Raw genomic sequence first — 21,409 nt, forward strand, 5'->3', positions numbered from 1 at the left:
TTAAAGACACTTGCATGGTTCATAAGAAGTTTTTCAAACAATTCTGTAAAGTATTTTGTTTGGCAAGAGGTCTAAATACATGACCATTCTGACAAAAAATAACATAGCAAACTATATATATATATATATATATATATATATATATATATATAATTTTTAAAAAATACATTTTATTGATTTTTTACAAAGAGGAAGGGAGAAGATAGAAAGTCAGAAACATCGATGGGAGAGAAACATCGATCAGCCGCCTCTTGCACACCCCCTACTGGGGATGTGCCCGCAACCAAGGTATATGCCCTTGACCAGAATAGAACCCGGGACCCTTGAGTCCGCAGGCCGATGCTCTATCCACTGAGCCAAACCGGTTTCAGCCATAGCAGACTATATTAATAAATATTTTCTTTGGACTAAAAATTTGGTTTAATATACTTTACATTTTCCACAGACAAAACCATTTGTCAGCCTTTAGAAAAGTTTTGAGTTTCTTTAGCAAAAGCATTCATTCCCTTTCATGCCTCTGTTTTAATTAGCAATTGGGGCTATATTAAAAGTCAGTTAACTGGAACTCATTTGTCCAAATAGTTGTGAAATAGTAATAGCTGTGAAATTCAGAGTAGTACATAAATCTCAGTCCACATATGTCCAATTTACTGGCAGAGTAAGATCCATACATGTTGCTTAACTTTGTGTATATGTTCATCTACAGAGGAGGAGATTAAACAAGATCATCTTCAAGGTTCCACTAATATAAGGTCAATTGAAACTAGGTAACAACGGACTCTATTATAGAGTTTCTTGGGAAAGTAAAGTTTAAAAAGTGGAAGGGCCCGGCCAGTGTGGTTCAGTGGTTGAGTGCTACCCTATGAACCAGGAGATCACAGTTCAATTCCTGGTCAGGGCACATGCCCAGATTGCAGGCTTGATCCTCAGAGGGGAGTGCAGGAGGCAGCCAATCAATGATTCTTTCTCATCACTGATGTTTCTCTCTCTTTCTCTCTCCCTTCCTCTCTGAAATAAAAAAGATTTTTATTTTATTTTTTTAAAGAAGGAGATGGTTGAGAGGATCTGATTCTGAATGTATTGAAGGTTCAGCTAACAAGAGTTGCTGATGGGGCTGAAGCCGGTTTGGCTCAGTGATAGAGCGTCGGTCTGCAGACTGAAAGGTCCCAGGTTCGGTTCCGGTCAAGGGCATGTATATTGGTTGCGGGCACATCCCCGGTAGGGGGTGTGCAAGAGGCAGCTGGTCAATGTTTCTCTCTCATCGATGTTTCTAGCTCTCTATCTCTCTCCCTTCTTCTCTGTAAAAAAATCAATAAAATATATTAAAAAAAGAAAAAAGAAAAAAAAGAGTTGCTGATGGGCACAGTAAAGAATAGAAATGCCCTTGACTGAGACAGGAAAGACAATGAGAGGAGCATAGACTTCACAAAGTTACAGACACCCATTTCCTCATTACAAAGCATTAACAGAAAGCGTGTCCTGAGGCTTACTTCCATGTGACATATTCTTATGGTTGTTGAAAATTGCTCACCACCATGCCTTTGGGAAAGCTGTTAATTATGAGCCATGAACCTGTCATCTTAATCCTTTCCTCACCAGATATTAACAGCTAATTCCACTGTGGAATTTTCTTTCTACAGTAATATATTTCTGAAATAGTAGAAATAGGATTTCCTTTGCAGAAATTAACTTTATAGGCAATATGTTCTATAATGTGAAGATGAAACTATTTTCCCTTTTTGTGTCAGAAACTATTAAATAAAAAATACTATGTTTTTCTTAGTTTTTTTGTAATACAATCCCCCCCCCCCCCCCCCCCCCCAATCTAGATCTGTGGTGCTTAATTGGGCCTATCATGTCCCTTAGGGGAACTGTGGCAAGGTTGTTTGTCAGGCCTGAAGGTGGTGGGGTGCTGCTGCCATCTAGTGGGTAGAGGCTAGGGATGCTGCTAAACATCCTTACAAAGAATTATGTGGTCACAAATGTCAATGCCCAGACTGAGAAATGTTTACTGAAACAGAGTCTCAATTTTAGTTCCATTATGCATCTTTTTCCTTCCCCTTATGCCATTTCCTTGGAATTTTTCTGAATTCCCTCAACATTTTCCCCAAGAAGCTAGCTCAAAATAGCATGTTCTCTCATTTTTATTTTAAGTTTTTCTGTGGGAGAACTGGCTAAGCTGTCCACCAAAATTTATGCCACTTGTCCTTTTCCTACACAGACCTATTGCCAGGACATAGCTGGCCACCCAGCAATGACATTTATCATGTGACCACATGAGCAAGTCCCACCAAGGGGTGAAGGCTGTTAAGAGTCAGGATGAGGGACCGGTTTGGCTCAGTGGATAGAGCCTCGGCCTGCGGACTGAAAGGTCCCGGGTTCGAATCCGGTCAAGGGCACGTACCTTGGTTGCGGGCACATCTCTAGTGGAGGGTGTGCAAGAGGCAGCTGGTCGATGTTTCTCTCTCATCGATGTTTCTAACTCTCTGTCCCTCTCAATTCCTCACTGTGTAAAATCAATAAAATATATTAAAAAAAAAAAAAAGGAGTCAGGATGAATTCTCCATATTCCCTTTTTCCTTTACTCCAGATCATACTACCCAACAGAAAAATTTGGAAACTGCTTATGAAATTTAAAAATTTCTAGTAGCCGCATGTGAAAATGTAAAAGGAACAAGTGAAATTAATTTTAATACTGCATTTAACTATGTCCAAAATATTATCAATCAATATGTTATCAATAAAAAAATCAGTAGATACTTTTACATTATTTTTATTGCACTCAGTTCTCCTAATGTAAAAAAGTATGTTACATCCCATAGCACATTTAAGTTCAGACTCCCAACATTTCAGGTGCTCACTGGCCACATGTGGCACATGACTGCCACACTGGAGAGATGCATACAGGTGATGATGAATCCTCTAGGGCCGAGAATGAATAAGCCACAAGGTGGACAGAGACTATTCCCTGAGTTATGATACACAGGGAAGCTACTCACAGACATGACACCCACTTAGATCTGTACTTGGGAGAGTGCAAAACCACTAACATTCGGGGATTTGTTACAGTGGCTCAAGTTAACCCAAGTACTCCTAAAGAGCCCAAGGATATCTCATGTCACAACCTTTTATGTTACAACATAACCTTAAACAATATATTAGCCACTGTAAATAACACTGCTATGAACATAGTAGTGCATATCCTCTTTCTGATTGGTTTCAGGCTTCCTAGGACATTCCTAGGAGTAGGATCACTGGGTCACATGGCAGTTCAACTTTTAATTTTTTGAGGAAACTCCACACTGTTTTTCATAATGGCTGCACCAGTCTGCATTCCCACCAGCAATGTACTAGGGTTCCTTTTTCTCCACATCCTCACCAGCACTTGTTTGTTGATTTACTAATAGTAGCCATTCTGGCAGGTGTGGTGGTACCTCAGTGTCATTTTAATTTGCATCTCTTCTGATAATTACGGTAATGACATTGAGAATTTTTTTCATATGAGCCTATAACTGAGGTACATGCCCTTGACTGGAATTGAATGGGCAAATATTCAATTCACAGGGCTGGCGCTCTAACCACTGAGAAAACCAGCCAGGGCATGCCATCCTGTTTTTGCTACCTTCTATCATCTACAGTTGCATTCCAACATATTGTCATGCTATTTTTTTTATACAATGTTACACATATCTAGAAAAAAATTTTGTTTCAATTAAAAAACTTTATAAATTTTAATATTTAGACAGTTTTTTCTTCAGTGAGGATCTTATACACAAACTAGAGACCCAGCGGGGGGTGGGGGTTCCTTCAGCCCAGCCTGCCCCCTCTTAGAGTCCGGGAGCACTCAGGGGTGGGAGGTGACCTGGTGATCAGGGGAAGGTGACGCCCATCACACCTCTGCTGTTGCCACTCCCTGAGCGTCGGGCAGCCCTGGGCACCTGAGCAGCCAACATCTGAGACTTGCCTGTGCCTCGGGCCAGCCCTGGGTAGCTGAGGGGCTGAGGGGACTGGGGAACTCTGGAGGCAGGAGTGCAGAGCAGCTGGGCCCACCTGGGGATGTGCCCAGCCTTGCTGCATGCCTACTACCCAGGAGGGGCTGAGGGAACTGGGCGCTGCCATCTTGTGGCTGTGGGCGCTATCTTTGAGGGCGAGGCAGTAAATTAGCATATTCCCTCTTATTGGCTGTGGGCACTTTCATCTTTTGTGATGGTGTGAGGGTGAATAAGCATATTCCCTCTTTATTAGATAGGATATCTTATACTTAACTTAGTACATTGAAACAATATGATCAGAAAAAAATAATGGTATCTTTAACTGTTAGAGATAATGAATAAGTTTGAAATGTTTCATGTCTAGGAGAGTTAAACTGTAGCATAAAGTGCTTAAAAGGAAAATGTAATTAAAATTCTTCTAAAAAATAAGGAATAAAATAGACATGTTTTGCATAATTTGAGTAAAGGCAATTATTTTGGTTATGTGTACTTGGGAGAAATATTGGCAGGAGAATTAAACTGATGATATGCTAAGATGATAGCAAACTCATGAACATGTTAGACCATGGCCTTTCTTCCCAAAGCAGAAAGAGTTAAGCAAGCAGGCCTGAGATTGCTATTCTTTTTAAAAAAATTCTTTATTGTGCAAAGTATTAGAGATTGATATTCTTAGACAGGCCTGCTTGCAAGGCTGGTCCGTGGCTTGCATCTGGAACTTGCATTTCAGGAGTGCTCCCTCCATTCCCTGGTAAGAAAGGCTCACTGTGCCTAATCTGTGCAAACAACATGGTTCATGCTGATGTGACTGTCCCCCAATAAGAATCCTGGGCACTGGGTTTCCAGTAGCTTCCCTGGTTGATATTACATATGCGTTATGAAAATTTTTGTAGCCTAAGGAATTAAGCTTGTCCCATGGAACTTCCCAGGCTGAGGGCTCTTGGAAGCATGGTTTTCTCTGGACTTCACCCCATGCACCTTTCCCTTTGCTGCCTTTGCTATGTATCCTTTCACTAGAATAAATCATAGCCATGAACATGACTATATTCTTTTTAAAAAATATTTTTTATTGATTTCAGAGAGGAAGGAAGAGGGAAAGAGAGAGATAGAAACACCAATAATGAGAGAGAGAGTCATTGTTTGGCTGCCTCCTGCACTCCTCACATTGGTGACTGAGCCTGAAACTCATATGTCCTGACCAGGAATCCAACTGTGGCTTCCTGGTTCATAGGTTGGCTGAGCAGTATGACTATATTCTCAGTCCTGTGAATACTCTTCACTAAACTAAGAAATCATCAAAGCTGGAGTTGACTCAGGGACCCCCTAACACATCCTATACCGGTCAAGCTAAGTAAATACCAGTAAATAGACTGAGCAGCAGGATGCCAGGTGTGTGCCACTCCATTTGTAAAACATAAAATATTTCTACTGAAAATTATCATATTTGCTTATACACAAATAAAAATAATCACAGACACTCACCAGATCAATTGTTTTGGCTCTTTGTTTGGATTCATCATCACACCAGGTTTCACACCACAGCCAATCTTGAGGAAGAGACTTAATGGCGACTTGGTAAATCATATTATTAGGAAGATCCTACAGAGAGAGAGAAAAAAAGATTTAAACAGAGGTATAGGGTCTGGAGTCATAGGAAAAGAATGTGAAGATGGGATTTAGAACAGTGATCGCCAATGTTTTGGACCTCATGGTCCACCAGTGGTCCATGGGCCACCGGTTGGCGACCACTGATTTAGAGTATAAATAGATCGTTAAAAACATGTAAAATTGAGATCTCTCTATTTTTAAACTTTACTTAACTTGACCCAATCATCTTGTGTAATGAATAAGCCCATGCAAGGGAACTATTATATGTCCACACCTGCCCGGACTTGACCCCTAGCATCAAGGTTGAAGAAGAAGGCCTAGAAACCCACCATTTCACATTCCCCAAACAGACTACCTCTATCTGCCTCAAACCCCCAGGATCAATCACTCACACTGTGCTTGCTATTACTGTTTATGTCAGTCACTATCACATTCTCCAGATTCTGAGGGAACCTTTCATTTTCCTATTAGAAAACAATGACCCATGAACATTTTCATATTTCTGCCTGTTCAGGGCTTTCTAAGCAAAGATTGCTGGAACCTGAGTTAAAGGATGCTTAAATGGCAGATGAACACAGTAATCTAAAATAGTGACCTCTGGAGAGATTTAGAGATGTTTTCCCCAGAGATACTTATTATTTATATGCCAGGGGATGTAGAGTCCTTCCTTACTCTCCCCAGAAATGTTGATTTACATTCCAGGGCAAAGGGCATGCTTCCTCTCTCTCCCGGAGGGCACAAGGGGTACTTGTGTTAGATGAACAATTTAAGCTCCAAGATTCACAATTTTAAAGTTCTTCTCTCAACACTCCTATTAAAAATCAATACTGTAAGTATTAGCTAATGCAACAAGACAAGAAAAAGAAATAAGAGATAAACACATTGGAAAGGTAGCAATAAAACTGTCTTTGTTCACAGATGCCAGAATTATTTATGCAGAAAGTCCCAAGAATCAATAAAAAACCTCCTGAATCTAATACGTAACTGTAACAAGGTTTTAGGATACAAAGTTAATATACAGAAGTCAATTGTGCCCTGGCCCAGGTGGCTCAGTTGTTTGGGTGTCATCCCATGTACTGAAAAGTTGCAGATAAGGTTCTCAGTCAGGACATAGGCCCAGGTTGTGGGCATAATCCCCAGTAGTGGGTGTGCAGGAGACAGCTGATTGATGTTTCTCTCTCTCTTCCTCCCTCTTCTTTCCTTTCTCTAAAAATCAATTTAAAAAGTATTAAAACAACAAAAAAATAATAATTAGCTATATACCAGCAATGAACAATTGGACTTTGAAATAAAAAATGCATTACCATGACATTAGTACCCAAACCAAACAAACCAAAAAAGACAAAAAATAAACCCAGGTAAAAATATTACAAAATATGTTCTTCTATATGAGGAAAGAAAACTATAAAATTCTGATTAAAGAAACCTGGGAAGATCTAAATAAAAGGACAGTCCATGTTCATGAATAGGAAGACTCAATATTGATAAGATGTCAATTATTCCCAACTTGACATATAGATTTAATGCAATTCCAATAAAATCCCAAAAAATTATTTTGTGGCTATTGATCAACCTGATAGTAAAGTTTATAAGGAAAGGCAAAAAATCCAGAGTAGCTAACACAATACTGAAGAACAACAACAAAGTTAGAAGACTTATACTACTGAACTAGTAGTCTTGCTATAAAAATCTATAGGAATTAAGAAAATGTGGTATTGGCAAAAGAACAAACAAACCAATATAATAGAGAATAGAAAGCCCATAAATATGGGAATTCCTTGTACTTTGTGCTCTATATTTTTTCTGTAAACCTAACACTGCTATACAAAAGGAAAATCTATTCAATAATAATAAGAATAAAAGCTACATTGTTCCCTTCAAAACCCTTTTCCTTGGAACCCATTCCTTAAATAACTTGGCCTTTCATCTTATCCCACCCACTTTTCACCCGATCATGTCCTAGCCAAGTCCTCTTCAATTTCAAATTCAGAATCCCACTCTCTGACCACCTCTTGATTTTCAGCTCACTCCATCTAGTACTCAGATATCAAAATCCTTTGATCACCATTCAAACCTCCAATCAACTGATGTTATTTCATTATCATCACCCCTTGATATCTTTGCTCATTTCCTTTCATAACTTAATTTCCATAGTTAATCATTATAGTTAATCCCTTGTATATATTCTCGATTGTCTTACCCTTGTTTCACTTAGTTGCATTCACTTGGCAAAATTATAGTCGTGGTTAAATCCAAACCTCTGCACTTTAACCCATGCAACTAAGCATGGCTTGCAAAACATATGGACACAAACAAACCACGCTGTTTTCATTTTAACCTTATGAACATGAGCCTTAAGGGGGTCCTTAACACTGTTGAACATTTATATATATCATGTACAAATCTTTGTGTAGACAACAATCGTAGGATGGAAAAGTGAGGATAAAATACTACTATTATTATTTTTAAATGTTCAGCTTGAAGTTAAAAAAATTATATATAAGTCTAGATTTTCAATAGATAATTCTATAAAAAGAAAAGGCTGAAAATATAAAACTTTGAAGTCTACAAACTAGGAATTGGAGCAGTCTATATCTATATAATTATTCTATGGACATTTTACTTACCTGATCTAGGTTTGAAAGGCTGTTTGGATCTTGGCTGAGAGCTTGGTACTGGCCCCGAAGCCTGTCACCTGCTGCAATTCTTCTGAACCTCTTGAGATCCACTACATATAAGGCACTGCAAAAATTGAGCACTCCTTGATAGTATGTTATTTATAGATTTTTATTCCCCCCCTACAGTGTTAGTCTACTTAATAATATTAACCCTAGATATGCTTGGATCTAATAATAATAAGTCCTTTAATAAATTTGCTCCCAACATCTAATACTATTTCCAAGGGGTTTGAAGTTCGTTATAATACTATTAGGACACATATACTCTTAGAGTCACCTCAAATTTTTCCAAGATCTCATGAAACTGATGGCCTTACAAACCAAAAACAGATTTGAGGTCAGTATCTTGATTTGGTTATTTGACAAACCAAATCTTCTGTAGTAGTTAGTAGCATATTTCTTGAGCTATATCACATGGGTTTAACTTGGTTTAGTTATGTAAGCCTGGCCAAGTTACATTAAGTGTTATATGCCTCAGTTTCTACATCTATAAAATGGGGATAACAACAATATCTCAAAAGGTTGTTAAGAGGTTTTATGACTTAAATTATAAAATCTTGTAAGCGTGACTGCCATGTAAAAGCACTATGTAATTGGTTGCCATTGTTGTATAATTTCTAAGAGAACTTAATATTGGTGATTCAATAATTTATTTATTTACTAAAGGTTAAGAGTACAGATTTTCTTACCTGATATGGTATTTCCTCTTTAACAGATGTGATGCCCAATATCCTTTCTTCCAGAAACGATAACCATCCATGTCAGTGCGGCTATCACAAAATGGAGTATACCCATAAGGAGCTCCACCCAGATCAAAATCTCTAAGTTCTTTCAGGTCATGTCTCACAATCTAAGTAATTAAAATAATTTTTCTGATGAAGACTATAAAATAAAATCATTATGTAAATCTCAAATAATTACTTTATTGTAGAAATATAGAAACTATATTTTCTTCCAGTTTTCTTTCTCTTGTCCTCACAAATTAAAAAAAAAAACACTAAAATTTATATGCCTAGTTAACATGATTCATTAATAAGAATAATTACATCATTTTTATCAACATATATTATTTATTTATATATTTTTATTTATTTCAGAGAGGAAGGGAGAGGAAGAGAGATAGAAACATCAATTATGAGAGAGAATCATTGACCAGCTGCCTCCTGCATGCCCTCTACTGGGGATTGAACGTGCAACCTGGGCATGTGCGCTTGATTGGAATCAAACCTGGGACCTTTCAGTCCTCAGGCCAACGCTCTATTCACTAAGCCAAACCAGCTAGGGTCATCAATATATTTTAAAAGAAATATATTTTGGGAAGGAACAAAACATCAGACAAGTGCATAGCTCTAAGTTTCTCAAAGTATGAACTAATAATTCAAAATCATTTTTATGATAAAGCTCCATTATTATATATTAGCAACTATTAGTTTGAATCATAAAGAAAAATCTCCTCATTACCTTCAATGGCGTTAATGCAATAATGATTACAAAGGTATGCAAGGAGGAAAGGGGAAAAGTCATAATTTCTGGATTTATAAATTTTGGAAGCTGAGAATCATAATTGTTTTTTGGGCCAATTTTGGGACATCCTTCCCCTGTAAAAGGATAGGATGAGGAGGATTTGGTTTCTGGCTAAATGCCAAAGAATACTATTGCAAATGGAAGAGTAAGAGTTGTGTGTAATTGCTAACTTTTCCATCAAGAATAGCTCATTATACAACTATCAGCTCATATTCATAGGAACTCATATAACTTTTATTATGACTAATATAAGTATTTGTTTTATTTTTAATACCAAAATAAAAACAAAACACTATTATTTCAGAGAGAAAACTGCTATGTCCTAAATAACAAATGGTCTTCCTTGCAATACCTTTAATTTTCCCCTGGAATTCTGAGGTTTTTTTTTTTTAAAAGATGCTTTGCCTTTGTATCTCAATCATATCTTATTTGTTTATGTAGCATGGCAACAAAGATAATGATAAATACCAGCAATATAAGTTGAGTCCCTATACTAAGATAAACCTGTTAAAAAGAGTTTAAGTACTAATAAAAACAAATCCATCTATTTACCTGGTCAGCATCAACAAAAATAATTTTGTCCACTGCTAGAGGAAAAAGGACATCAAGGAAAAGAATTTTGTATCCCCAAATAATCCTTTGTTTTTCTGTCTGTTGGTGAAGCCAGCGAGGCCACTTATATTGGACCAGTTCATATTGGAATCCATATTCCTTAGCCATGTAAGGAATTACCTCCTAAAAATACACATACACACAAATCAAATATGTTCAAGAAAGAAAGCAGTTTTTGTTTTAAAGAAAAAGCTATCATTTAAAAAATATAAATTTTATTGATTTTTTATAGAGAGGAAGAGAGAGAGGGGGGGGGAGGGAGAGAGAGAGAGAGAGAGAGAGAGAGAGAGAGAGAGAGAGAGAGAGAGAGAGAGAAATCTATCAGCTGCCTCTTGTACATCATCCCCTACTGGGGATGTTCCTGCAACCAAGGTACATACCCTTGAATGGAATTGAACCTGGGACCTTTCAGTCCGCAGGCCAAGGCTCTATTCACTGAGCCAAACCTCTGCTCAAGGCTACAAAGTTTCAATTATAGAAGATAAATAAATCCCATATAACAGGGCCTCCGCTTGGGATGCTGGGGGCTTGACCAGCCTGCAAACCACCACAGGCCCCTCTCCCAGGCCACCCCATGCTCCAAGGAACCCCCACCCTGATCCAGGACACCCTTCAGGGCAAACCATCTGGCCCCTACCCATGCACCAGGCCTCTATCCTACCTAATAAAAGAGTAATATGCAGATTGACCATCACTCTAGCACACAAGATGGTTGCCCCCCTGTGGTCAAAGATGGCTGCCCTCATGTGGATATAAGATGGCCACCACAAGATGGCCAGCAGGAGAGGGCAGTTGGGAGGGGTCAGGCCAGCAGGGGAAAGCAATTGGGAGGGACCAGGCCTGCAAGGGAGGGCAGTTGTGAGTGATCAGGCCAGGAGGGGACCAGGCCTGCAAGGGAGGGTAGTTAGGGGTGACTAGGCCAGCAGAGGAGGGAAGTTGGGGGTGACCGGGCCTGCAGGGAAGGGCAGTTCAAAGGGACCCAGGCCTGCAGGGGAGGGGCAACCAGGTTGGCAGGGGAGTGGTTAGGGGGGTAATCAGGCTGGCAGGCAGATCGGTTAGGGGCAATTGGGAAGGCAGGCAGGTGAGCAATTGGGAGCCAGCAGTCCTGGATTGTGAGAGGGATATCCCACTGCCCATTTAGGCCCGATCCCAATAGGCCAGCCACAGAGGGCAATTGGGAAGGACCATGCCTGCAAGGGAGGGCAGTTGTGGATCCTATTGGGATCAGGCCTAAACGGGCAGTCATACAACCCTCAAGGGGTCCAGATTGGAGAAGGTGCAGGCTGGGCTGAGGGACACACCCCCATGCATGAATTTTGTTCACCAGGCCTCTAGTATATATATAATACATAGACTCAGACAACAGTATGGTGAGAGAGGGGAAAGGGAGTGGGGAATAGGTGGGGGTGGGAATTAGGTGGAGGTGGGCAAAGGGGATAAATGGAGACAAAAAGAGACTGCTTAGGGTGATGCACACAGGATGCAGTGTGCAGATGTTTTATTGAGTTGTACACTTGCAATCTATATGGTTTTATGAACCAATGTCACCCCAACAAATCTATATATATAAAAGGCTAATATGCAAAGTGTCCCCTGGGAAATTCAATTGGGAGACTGGGAGTTTGATCGCTTGCTATGATGTGCACTGACCACTAGGGGCCGGCGTGGACCATGGCAGATGACCAGCAGTGGCAGGGTGCTGAGATAACGAGGGAAGGAGGAGGCAAGGAGGCGGGGGTGGCGGGGGGAACCTCATGGTGGCGGCACATGGGTGGCAAGGGAAGGAGGCGGGGAACCTGATTGGCCCTGATCGCTGGCCAGGCCTAGGGACCCTACCCGTGCACAAATTTAGTGCACCAGGCCTCTAGTTAAAAAATAAAATAAATAAAAGGTAGCATTTACTATAAAATGGTTACAAATTGATGTCTAAATACTACTTCTACAACTTATACCTATTAATGAGAAATGTGAAAATGCTGACAAATATAAAAAGACAAGCATACACCCAACTATATAATTAACTGTCATAAAAAATAGATATGAACAAAATGGCAATAAATATGTATGTATCAACAATTGAATCTATAAACAAATTGAACAAGCAGAACAGAAACAGATTCATAGCTAGAGAACTTTTTGTAGGTTGCCAGATGGGAGGGGAATTGTGGTGGGTGGGCAAAAATAAAAAGGTGAAGGGAATAAGAAGTACAAATTGGTTATTATAGAATAGTTATGGGGATGTAAAGTATAGCTTAGGGAATATAGTCAATAATATTCTAATAACTAGATGTTGTGCTGATGGGTGCAAAAATTTATTGGGATGATCAAGTATTAAGTTATGTAATGTCTGGTCACTGGGGTGTACAAAAAATTAAAAAATATTAAAAAATTAATAAAGATAAAAATTTGAGTATAAATACATTTCTTTTTTTTTTTGAGTATAAATACATTTCAAAACTCATTCTGAAAAGAAAAAGTTATATGAACTTACAATGATATAAAGCATTTACTATTAACCATTCTATAATAAAAAAATCAATGGACTTACTTTAAATGTTGGTGAGAGATAATTTTTTAGGAACCAAAATTTCACTGGTGTTTTGGTGTTACGTAAAACAGAAAGCATCATAATTCTGTAAAAAAAGAGCATTAAACCAACCAAGTTCATATTAATAGTTTATCCTACTTTTCATAAGGCATTTAAATATTTAAAGTTATTAATATGAGAAATTTTTCAATATGTATTATAAAGAAATAAACTAAAGGACCTTCAAATGTTATGGTTGCTCATCAAGTATGCAATGTGTAAGATTATGTGTTTACCAAGGATTCCTGACCTATGATGGTATGATTTATGAATTTCCAACTTTACAATGGTATAAGCGATACAAATTCAGTAGAAACTGTACTTCAAATTTTGAATTTTGATCTTCTCTTAGGCTAGTGATATATGATTTAATGCTCTTTCAGGATGTTGGGCAATGGCATGACATGTTTCTGTCTAATTGTACGTACACTAGCACAAGTGTTTTGAGCATATTTAAGGTAGGCTAGGGTAAGCTATGATGTTCAGTAGGTTTGGAGTATTAAATAAATACATTTTCTAATTAGGAGAGATGGGGAACCTTTTTTCTGCCAGATCCCTTTAGACATTTATAACATCATTTCGAGGGCCATACAAAATTATCAACTTAAAAATTAGCCTGCTATATTTGATCAAACATTAAACTAACTCCCCCTAATGCCTTGGCAGGGCCAGACCAAATGATTTCCCGGGCCTTATATAGCCTACAGCTGGACATTCCCCCTTCCCTCCAATGTTTACTGAGACATAACCTTATTGTTAGTCAAGGAGCATCTGTATACATATATTTCATTGCATATACATATAATCCATTAAATTGCTTGCTTTTTGACTATTTCAGCTTGCAAACAAACTAATCTGAACTAGTCTTGATGAGCTGAACTACAGTCTAATATTGTCTCTTCTACTGTGTCAATAACATCAGGTGTGAAAAACATGAAGAGCTGAATGCTCTGTCTTTATTGATAAATTCACTGGACAGGGCACTTGTTTTGAATTCTAGTCCTCTGACTGGAGAAGGTATCTAAAGTTCCATCTTAAAATATAAACATATATCCAAACATTTCTGAAGCATTCTCTGAGATTCTTCTGTATAAACAGTTAAAACAACAACAGTGCTTTGGGGTCTGTAAATATGCTTTTCTCCTCTCACTGCTCCTCCTCCTTTTATGTAAAACAAGGCATTTCTTCATTGGAAAAGGGAAATTTACAATATATAATTCTTATTAATTATATTGTTATAAGATATTTCAATTTTCTAGTCTTAAATAATATCAATATTCCAAATCAGTCAAATTCATGAAATTTATTATATTTTAAAATATACTTCCCTCATAATTTTAGGTGAAAAAAAGCAAGGTACAGAACAGTGTATAAACATTGTTCCTATTTGGGTAAAAATAAATTTACAAAATAAAAAATATATATATTTACTTGTCTATACATCTTTGGTAGGACATAAAAATAATATTAGTTACCTGTGGGAAAGAAAACTGGGTATCAAGAAAAGGAAAGAAGATTCTTTTCACTGTATATAATTTTATTCTTTTGAACTTTAGAAATTCTTTTTGAACCAAGTAAATGTACTAGGTTTAAAAACATTAGATAAAAAATATACCTACCTTAAAAAGCGTTCATATAAATGGCCAGAAGCAACTGAGAAAATGTTCAGAACGTCTGTTTCCTTTTTGTCTTTTTCTTTATGCAAACTTCTTGTGAAACTTGGAATAAAAAAAGTAGTGATTGTCGGTTTCTAAAAATATATCCATAAACTTTATATACCTAAATGCTAAATTTCATAAGTAATAAAAATAAGACCGCCTTTCAAAGTAATTTCACTAAAACCAGTTCTAAATATTATGAATTAATACTAGGACATATGACATTATAACAAAGTTTTTATGACTAAAAATATTTAAAACAGAATGTAATTATATTGTCTCTAGGTTAATGAGGTAAATCTTTGAATCTTTTTGAGTTACAAATGTTTTTGAGAACAAAGAATGAGTTATAGCATGCCATGGCCATAAAAAATGATATTTATTTATTTAATCCTCACCTGATGATATTTTTCATTGATTTTTAGAAAGAGTGGAAGGGAGGGGGAGAGACAAAGAGAGTGAAACATGGATGTGAGAGAGACACATCGACTGGGCAGAGAATGCTTCAGCCCAGGACTGGCGATAGAGCCTGTAGCTGAAGTACATGCCCTTCACCTGAATCAAACCCAGGACCCTTCAGTCTGTGGGCCAACTCTCTATCCAATGAGCCAAACCATTAGGGCTGAACTGACATTTTAACTAGGCCAATAGTCAGGGCAGAAACAGACTGTACACGTGTAACTACAGCAGTGAGACATTTCCTATGTGGTAATAGTAGGTCCTTGAGTGCTGGTGACATGGCTCCCCTAGGATAAAATGTTATAAATAAAAGATGCCTACAATTGAGAGTTCTTCTGGCCAGCTATAGTCACCAAACCACACGGGCTATCCTCTGGGTGTGCCTCCACGAGGAGCAAGAGAGTACTAGGGAGCCACATCCACTCACTGGCTTCCTCTGGGCCCAGCTATAGTTTTCACCACTTTCAGGACTCACATCAGCCTTTTATATGTCCCATCTCATGTTCAAAAGTGACTGATTTTTTTATTTAAGGTATTTATAATGTATTAATTTCTTCCTTTTCCTTCTATCAAAAGATTTTAATTAAAAATCTCATTTTTATATGCACAGATATTTAAAATGACTAAAATTTGGAAAGCTAAACAACTTACAATCATCATGGATTATATTCTGCCAAATAGGAATTGTTATGACAAAAGCATTTTTCAAATATTTTTATGATAATCTCCAAAATAAGAAAAACACAAGTTGATTCAGTGAGAAAAAAATCACTCTAAGAGGATAAAACTAAGATTAAAAAAAAAGTGAAAACAATGTACAAAACATATATTTGGAGGAGTTATCTCTGTAGCAAAGCATATTTTGTTTTTGGTATCCCTTGATAAAGTAAGTTGCAATGCTATACTTGAACAGTTATCTTTATTCATTCAGTTTATCTTCTGGCTTTAATGGAAGCTCATGGACAGATACTCTTTAAATGTCCAAATAATAATGTTTCATTATCCCATCAAATATACCTACTCTTCAAATCATCTCAAAATGTGAGTTTGAGCCTTACTAGCATAATAACATGATCCTTCTTATCAAACAAGGAGTCAACTATCAAAAAAGAGACCTCAACTGGGCAAAATTCAAGATGGGAGTGCTTTGATCACTACAATAACATCTGCTTAAGTTGTTGAATCTATTTGGCCTAAAGTTTCTATTTCTCAGCCCTGACCAAAATAATCTTGTCCTCCATCATAATTAAATTAAGTTCAAATCTCTAAGTTCTCTACAGTCTAGATCTATGGCAGATTTTGTTTCCGTCTGCTTAATATCCTTTACATTTCAATAACAGTAACCAGGTATTTTGAGGGGAAGGCATTTTTCAATTTCATTCTATAAAGTGTAAGTGGGACAGTTCTTCTCATTGGCTCTAAAGATAGTCATATGACCTAAGTCACAGTGATCAGCTCAGTTTGGGACACATGGCTATAGCTGGACTAATGAGTCAGCCTTGGAACTTTCATTGGTACTATTTGGAAAGAGGCAATCTCTTCCCACTGGAGATGGCAAACTTTCCTTGTTAAAGTTAACTGAAAATGAAGGAGGCACAGATAACAGAACTAAGAGAGGAAGAGTTTCCAGACCATATCACCTGAATGCTTAAAGTTAGCTCTACTCCTGGATTCTGTAGGTAATGTGAATCAATATATTAATTTTTTGATGAACTAATAATAAAGGTCTCAACCTAATTTATAGATTCCCTATCATATTCACTGTACCAGCTAACTGGAGCTACTTTCTGTTCCTTGAGTAACATATCAAATCTTCACATAACTAGGCACTTTCACTCCATCTTCAACTTTTAAAAACCTGCTAAACCTTTAGGACAGCGGTCACAAACCTTTCGGATCTCGCGGACCACTTGTTGGCAACCGCTGCTTTAGAACACATCTTAGCTACACATTTCGCCATGAAGTCTTTTCTGAGTTTCCTCCTAACTGGATATAGCCCTTTACTCCCTTGGTTTGCATAGCACTTTATTTCCAGCTGTCTTACAGCTCCAGTTTCCTACCTTATATTATTAAAACTTACCTATCTTATCCCTCTTAGAGGAGAGGATCTGGGTTTTACTTAAATGTTGACCATCTGTAGGGTTTCCATATACTAGATTCTTGATGAATCAATAGTTATGTGTTAACATATTCATTAGTAATTACCTTTTAATGGAATCCCACAATCCTTTTTTTTTTTCATCAGTAAGGATATCTTCCTTAATTTTGTCTGGCTTTTTTTGTACCTAGATAGCATGGTGAAGAAAAATTTTAGAATTCTTCAGCTTTAAATATTATGCTGCATGGTTAGAAAGTGAAACTTACTTTTCAGGGTGACCCTGTATATCTAAGACAGTGGCAGTAAATGAAGCCGGAAAATATCTTAGTACATTATAGACACAATCTGGTTTCAATGACAGTTCAAGCCTTTGTTTTTAGTTCTCTGATGGTTAGCTTCATACTGCTAAATAGTGTATTTATATTTGTACTTACTGATTTATCAACTTTAAACATACCTGGATATACATAGTATATCTGGATTCACAGGATTTATATATTATTCATTCATGATGAAAGAAGAGCAGCTCACCCTGCTTATATCACCCTGCCCCTTTGTCTGGAAGTTTTTGATAGTAATACCTTCATCATTACTTCTTTTATCAACTGTTTTTTAACTTCAAGTAATATTTAAATCTCTATTTTCTATTCCAAAAACTTCAACAGTCCCTGTTTCATACTGTTGATAAGGATACTAATATCTCTACCTTTTCCCTCCACCTCCCAACTTACATTAGCTAAACACCTTTACTTTACTTTAAATGTAAATATATTTTCATTTAGTCCAATAAATATCTTTTCCAGTATGTTGTTTATTCTTCATCTTGAGAATCAGTCACTAGTGCTTATGGTGACAATGTAAATATTATTCACTGAAAAGTCTGAAAGACTGCTACAATTATATTTCCTCTGTGGAGGTACAATAACATGATCACTGTGCCACTTGTAGGAGACTTGCTAGTTTAAATTGATTCTGCTTTTTTACATTCCACCATAGAGAAATATATATTTTTGGAATTTTATTATACTTATTCTTTCTGGTTGTGAGCTATATTTCTTCTTTACCACATACCCAATATTTTCCAGTTTATTATTCATGCTAGTTAGCTAAAATTCCTGTCTTCCTGAAGATTTTTTTTTTTCTTGGAGCTCAACAATTAACTGCCTGTTTATTTCTAGGTTTTCTTTGCTTTAACTTTCAGATTAATGTTACCATTTCTCAAAATACTTAACTTCTTCTTTCTTGGTTTTCATCTTCACTGTGTTGGCAAATAACTTCAAAAAGAGATGTGAAAAATAATGTTTCTAAATCTTCACACTTCAGAAAACAACCTTAGTTTTCAAATTTGATTAAGAATTCAGTTAAAGAATCCTAGGTTCAAAACAATTTTCCTCAAAACATTAAATACTTTGTTTTGCTGTCTTGTAACTTCCATTTGAAAATGACAAATATGATGCTAGTGCTTGTGTTATTCAATTGCAGTGACCCAACTTTTCCCTGTGGTTTTTTTGTTTTGTTTTTCAGGGCTAGTTTTTCGACCTGCATTACTGATATAATTTCTAGAGCCTAATTTTTAACATTATCTGGCTACAGATACAGTAGTAGACACATCATAACTTAAAAAAAATCATTTCTTTTTTTCTATCTTCAAGTTCTATGCTTTCCTTTATGAATTTAATCCTCTTCTTTCTGTCATTACAATAATTCCAATATGACATTTTAGGTAGTAAAATTATGAAATTAGTTGTAAAATAAAAATTAATCAATTAAAAACAGATAAAATCTACACTAAGAAAAGAGAAACATGCAAATTAACAATCACTCCGCTATGCAAATTAACCCAACCAAGATGGTGGCCCGCCATGGAGCAAGCAGAAAACTTGGGTTTCCCTGGCAATGGAGGAAGTCAAGCTTTCCACCAGCTCTGGCCGGCCCTGGCCTCTGCTCAAGACTACAAAGTTTCAATTACATAAGATAAATAAATCCCAACAAAAATGGCTGTGGCCACAGAGCAAGGAGGCATGGATTTCCCCAGCGATTGAGGAAGCCAAATTTCCTGGCCTGCCCTAGACTCTGCTCAAGGCTACGAAGTTTCAATTACAGAAGATATATAAATCACAGATCCCAGGGCCTCCACTTTGGTTACTGGGGGGCCTGGCCGGCCTGAAAATCACCACAGGCCCCTCTCTCAGGCCACACCATGCCCCAAAGGAACCTCCACCCTGATCCGGGACACCCTTCAGGGCAAACCAACCAGCCCCCACCTGTGCACTAGGCCTCTATCCTAATAAAAGAGTAATATGCAAATTGACCATCACTCCAACACACAAGATGGCTGCCCCTATGTGGTCAAAGATCCTGCCCCCATGTGGACACAAGATGGCCACCACAAGATGGCCAGCAGGGGAGGGCAGTTGGGAGGCACCAGGTCTGCAAGGGAGGGCAGTTTTGGGTGGTCAGGCCTTCAGGGGAGAGCAGTTGGTGGGAGACCAGGCCTGCAGGGGAGAGCAGTTAGGGATGACCAGGCCTGAAGGGGAGGGTAGTTAGGGGCAATTAAGGTGTCAGGAGAGCAGTAAGGCATCAATCAGGCTGTCAGGGGAGTGGTAAGGGGGTGATCTGATTGGCATGAAGAAGTGCTTAGGGGCAATCAGGAAGGCAGGCAGGCAAGTAGTTGGGAGCCAGCAGTCCTGGATTGTGAGAAGGATGGGCCTAAACAGGCAGTTGGACATCCCTCGATGGGTCCCAGATTGGAGAAGGTGCAGGCTGGGCTGGGCTGAAGGACACATTCCAGGCACGAATTTCATGCCCTGGGCCTCTAGTTTAATATTAAGAACGAAGCCTATGAGTAGCTTCTGTCTCACATACTTGTATTTCCAGTATTTTGCTTTTGAAGCTGTTTAATACAACAATGACATCTCCTAGGTCTGATTGAGAGTCAGTTCCTTCATGCCTAAAAGTAGAAAAACATGTAAATATCATCAGTTCATGAAAAAATATACAACATAAAATAAATGCATTTCACAATAAATACAATATAATATCACTTGTGTACATATACAATATTTTATATTTCTATAATCTATTAAGATGTGCTATAATACATTAAAAAAACTGTCCAATCAATTTAATTTAGTACAAATTAACACAATATAAAAGTAACTCTCTAAATTTAATATTGCCTATTCACTCAGAAAGCTCAAATTACTGTTCATCTTTTCTGATGTATACCAAGATGATCACAAAAGTCAAATCTTTCAGATGTCTGTGATATTTTCAATGATTGTTAAAATATAAAACATTTCTAGACTTTACATTGTTTATAAATCATAATCAAGGAATCATATACTGTCCAATAACTTTTAAGTATCTATCAGCCATTTTCAAATACTAAAATTTGAAGTGTACTGTTAATCTCACAAGACTGAAAATGCCTATGATGTCCAACTACATCACTTGAATTTTTCTATTTTATATTATAGTAGAGGCCCGGTGCACAAAATCATGCACTTGGGGGAGGAGGGAGCACCCTCAGCCCAGCCTGCATCCTCTCACAGACTGGGAGTCCGTGGAGGATGTCCAATTTAGGCCCGTTCCTTGTGAGCCCAGCTTCTGGCTGAACAGTGCTCCCCTGTGGGAGTGCACTGACCACCAAGGGGTGGTTCCTGCATTGAGCGTTTGCCCCCTGGTGGTGAATGCGTATCATAGCAACCAGTCATTCCACAATTTGCATATTAGTCTTTTATTATATGGGATTCATTGTCTAAATTTCAAAACTGAGGAAATCAACCACTTTGCTCAATAATTATGTTTTGAACACTATACTCATTATGCACTGAAAAATGCTACTGTAAGAAGATTTATAATAAAATTAAATTTTGTCAGAGGGAAAGCAATCAATGTCAAATTAGTAGATACTTTATTTTTGATTATTTAGTATATACTTTAAGTTCAGTCAGATTTATACACTTGAACATTTTTTTCTAAAATAAAACCGGGGGGCGGGGGGATCATGTGTGATTCTAGCACTACTAGTATGCTGACTAAGACATGCCTTTGACTCCCTCATATTCCCAATTCACCAGCTGAGGTGGTTAAACCAATGTACAAGACACAGTCCTGAACAGCGATTACCACTGGAAAATAGAAAGTATCTCAATTTATGTAGTAGAAAAGCCGAATTTCATAAAAACTTTTAG

The 21,409-nt window shown here is 37.6% G+C and overlaps 1 protein-coding gene across 1 annotated transcript in view; it reads right to left on the reverse strand.

Moving 5' to 3' along the window:
• UGGT2 (UDP-glucose glycoprotein glucosyltransferase 2) overlaps window positions 1-21,409 on the reverse strand; it is a 145,272-nt gene that overhangs the window by 4,954 nt on the left and 118,909 nt on the right. The window contains exons 30-37 of the mRNA XM_036458874.2: window positions 20,079-20,163; window positions 17,321-17,400; window positions 14,618-14,716; window positions 12,960-13,044; window positions 10,352-10,534; window positions 8,965-9,125; window positions 8,225-8,339; window positions 5,472-5,588 (exon numbers count right to left, since the gene is read on the reverse strand). Coding sequence (XP_036314767.1) covers window positions 5,472-5,588; window positions 8,225-8,339; window positions 8,965-9,125; window positions 10,352-10,534; window positions 12,960-13,044; window positions 14,618-14,716; window positions 17,321-17,400; window positions 20,079-20,163 — 925 coding nt within the window. The remainder of the gene's footprint in view (window positions 1-5,471; window positions 5,589-8,224; window positions 8,340-8,964; window positions 9,126-10,351; window positions 10,535-12,959; window positions 13,045-14,617; window positions 14,717-17,320; window positions 17,401-20,078; window positions 20,164-21,409) is intronic.

Source organism: Pipistrellus kuhlii, unplaced genomic scaffold (assembly GCF_014108245.1).
Source record: "Pipistrellus kuhlii isolate mPipKuh1 unplaced genomic scaffold, mPipKuh1.p scaffold_m20_p_3, whole genome shotgun sequence".
NCBI lineage: Eukaryota > Metazoa > Chordata > Mammalia > Chiroptera > Vespertilionidae > Pipistrellus > Pipistrellus kuhlii.